This window comes from Chrysochloris asiatica, unplaced genomic scaffold (assembly GCF_000296735.1).
Source record: "Chrysochloris asiatica unplaced genomic scaffold, ChrAsi1.0 scaffold00156, whole genome shotgun sequence".
Classification (NCBI taxonomy): Eukaryota; Metazoa; Chordata; class Mammalia; order Afrosoricida; family Chrysochloridae; genus Chrysochloris; species Chrysochloris asiatica.
This window is the reverse complement of record NW_006408674.1, coordinates 1017274-1020836: the sequence shown is the minus strand read 5'-3', so window position 1 is coordinate 1020836 and position 3563 is coordinate 1017274. Positions and strand designations below refer to the sequence as shown.

General features: G+C 53.4%; 1 protein-coding gene across 1 annotated transcript; it reads right to left on the bottom strand.

The window, feature by feature from the left end:
• Window positions 1-243: 243 nt before the first annotated feature.
• On the bottom strand, window positions 244-1401 carry LOC102833455 (relaxin-3 receptor 1-like). Its single transcript, XM_006870942.1, has one exon. It carries the CDS (start codon window positions 1399-1401, stop codon window positions 244-246), a length of 1158 nt encoding a protein of 385 aa, XP_006871004.1.
• Window positions 1402-3563: the final 2162 nt, after the last annotated feature.

Sequence of the window (3563 nt, the reverse complement as noted above, 5' to 3'; positions counted from 1 at the left end):
ACTTCTCGGTGCAAATGGGGAAACAGAGTCCACGGATGAAGAGACTCACCCGGGGTCACACAAAGGTTAGTAGTGAACTCTCAGTCTCATCGCCACCTCCAGCGGTTCAACAACACGGCCTTCACTCAGACACTGCTTCTTGACGTCCCCATCCCTACCCCAAATGGCACAGTCTGCCCCATCTCATTGGTACTGATGCAGGTTGAGGATGGCCCTCCTTGAAAGAAGTGTGCTTACCCGGGCTCAGATCTGGCTGGAGAGCCCGGATCCTGGGACTTGGCCATCTGGGCCTGATCGAAGATCCGCGGAGCCCTTGGTACGACCGCACATCTCTCTAAGGTCCCGGCGGTAGTCACGGCGTAGCAGGCAGTAGAGTAGTGGATTGAGGCAGCTGTTGGCGTGCGCCAGGCAGATAGAGACAGGGAAGAGGTAAGTCTGTGTCAGAAAATAGGCGCGGCCCCAGCAGACGGCGTCCAGCTTGATCAGCACCCCCCAGAGCGTGAGTGCTTGGTTAGGCAGCCAGCAGAGCAGGAAGGCCAGCAGCACACAGGCCAACGCACGAGTGACCCGGGAGTGCCGTCGGGTACGCACCCTCGCCGACCAGCGTGCCTGCCGCCGTCGCAGGAAGCGTAGTAGCAGCAATGAGCAGGTGCCCAGGGTAGCCAGCGGCAACACGAAGGCCAAGGCGATCTTTTGCAGGTGGTAGAGCGCCAGCCAGTCGGGGCCGCGGTCGGGGAAGCGGAGCAGGCACAGGGGCTCACCCCCCACGCGGGCCGCCGTGGCGAACAGGGCGGTGGGCGCCGTGGCCAGGCTGGCCGCCGCCCAGAGCAGGTAGCACACGCCAGCGGCCCGCTGGGCCCCTCGACGGCTCGGGCGCAGCGCGCCCACCACGGCGCGGTAGCGCGCCACGCTCATGGCGCAGAGAAAGAAGCTGCTGGCGTACATGTTGAGCACCGTGAGCGTCAGCACCAGCTTGCACATGACGCCCCCGAAGGGCCAGCTGAAGTCACGCACCGTGTCCGCAGCCCAGAAGGGCAGTGTCAGCACAAACTGCAGGTCGGTGGCCGCCAGGTTGAGGAGGAAGCAATTGAGCAGCGAGGGGCGCCGCCGCTGCTGGGAACGGACCAGAACTAGCACCAGCAAGTTGCCCACCAGCCCTACAGCGCACAGGGCCAGGTAGGCGCCCGCGATCAGCGCCCGCAGAGTCAGTGCTGCGCCGACTTCCGTAGCCCCCTCCAGGCAGTCCGGACAGTGGGGACCCCAGGTCGAGCGAAAGCTCTCAGACGCGTTGCCCACAGAGCTGTTAGGGGGCAGCCCCGACGCCACATCTTTCCGCCAGTTCGAGGGAATCACAGACTCGAAGGCGCGGGCCATGTGACAGCTGCCCCTCGCATTAGCCATCGCCGTTAGTGAGGGACACAGGAGTCCTGCCGGTAGGGTCCCGCAGCTTGCAGCGGGCGCCAGCGGAGTTCAGCGCCTCCCAACAACATTTTTAAAGACCTGAGGACCTCCCCGCTGGACGATTGGCCAACTTCACCAATGGCCCCGCCCAAAGATTCCCCAAGCCATATTTCTACTGGCTGCTTCATCGCTCACGATTTCGGGGAGAACCTAGGATCTCAGCCCCACCCCCAACACCGCCAGTGAACTGAGACCTGTGGGCTCCTGCAAATTACAGGTCGCGGGGCGTGACTGCCAGACCCCGGAGAAGAGGGGATACACACATTCCGCCTTGGGAGCCACCTACAGACCTAAGATAGTTCACGTGCTGCTAAGTAAGGTCACTCAAGTCCCGACAGCAGGGCTTGACAGCCGCTCTGCCCTCCTGCTCTGCTCCATCGAACTCCCTTCTCTCTGAGAAGGTCATCTCTCCTCCCCTGATTTAGCTTTGGGTACCCCACATTCCCATTTTGTTCTGTCTTCTACGTACTTGTGTACTTCCCAAGGTCACCAGACCTGCGTGCGTCCAAACAGGAGCAGCCAGGGAAGGGACACCCTGAGAGGGCTTAAAGGACCCGTGTGGCGAAGCCCTGGCCAGGTCAGCGCCAGTACTGGACGTGTGCCAAGCTGGATCTAACGCCTGAAAAAAATATGTGAAAGTTTCTCAGAGGAGGTGGCTTTTGACCTGGTTCCAATATGCCCTGTTTCATCCGCTCAGTGACCTTTCCCTTGCAATTTACAATAGAATCCAGATTTCACGTTTTGACAGATACTCTCAACCTTAAAACGCAAAAAATCATGGAGTCCCCCACATCCCAGAAAGGAGCCCTGGTGACATAGTGGCTGCGAGCTGAAAAATCAATGGTTCAAGCCCACCAGCGGCTACAGGAAACAGATGAAGCAGTCTGCTCCAGTAGTTTGACAGTCTTGGAAACTCTATTGTTTTGTTAATTATGGTGAAAATACACATAACATAACATACACTACTTCAACACATTCTACATGTATAATTCAGTGACAATGATCACACTTCAAATTGTGCAGCCATTTTCATTATTCTTTTCCAAATCATTCTACCACCTTTAACATAAACTCAATGCTCCCTAAGTAAAAGTTCCCTCCTTCATTATCTTTGATATCTATGTTTGCTTATTTCAGATAAGTGAGATCATCCAGTGTTGGTCTTTTGCAACTGACTTATTTTACTCCACACAATGTTTTCAAGGTTCATCCAAGGCATGCTAATCCTTGGTATTTTTTAAAGCTGCGGTGGTTGTTAGCTGCCCTAGTGCTGGCTTGACTCATGTTGACCCCATGATGATAAAACTGTGCATGATCAGTTTGAAATCTAACCTCTTGAATCCATAGGGCTTTTCTTGACTGAGTTTTGGAAGTAGGTCACCAGGCCTTTCTTCCTACTCCATTTAGTCTAGAAACTCTGATGACAAGTGGTCAGCATCATAGCAACATGTATGTCTCCAATGACAGAAGGTGGTGAGTACACATGAGGCGCATTGGCCAGGAGTCAAACCCAGGACTCACACATGTTGTTGTTAGGTGCCATCAGGTTGGTTCCAACTCAGAGTGACCCTCTGCACAACAGAAGGAAACACTGCCTGGTCCTGCGCCATCCTAACAATTGTTGTTATATCTGAGTCCATTGCTGCTGCCACTGTGTCAATCCATCTTGTTGGAGATCTTCTCTTTTTCGAGGATCCTCTACTTTACTGAGCATGATGTCCTTCTCCAGGGACTCGTTTGTCCTGATAACATGTCCGATGTATGAGAGACAAAATCTTGTCATCCTGGCTGTACTTCATCCAACACAAATTTGTTTATTCTTCTGGCAGTCTGTGGTATTTTCAATATTCTTCACCAACATCATAATTCAAATACACCAACTTTTCTACAGTCTTCCTTATTCATTGTCCAACTTTTACATACATATGAGGCAATTGAAAATACCATGGGTTGGGTCAGGTGCACCTCAGTCCTCAAACTAGTATCTTTGCTCTTTAATATCTTAGAGAGGTCTTGTGCAGCAGATTAGCCTAATGCAGTGGTTCTTTGATTTCTTAACTGCTGCTTCCATTGATTGCGGATCCAAGTAAAATGAAGATTTT

What these genes read in the sequence shown, in the direction of transcription:
- LOC102833455 (XM_006870942.1), bottom strand. Translation starts at nt 1,401, where the DNA reads ATGGCTAATGCGAGGGGCAGCTGTCACATGGCCCGCGCCTTCGAGTCT.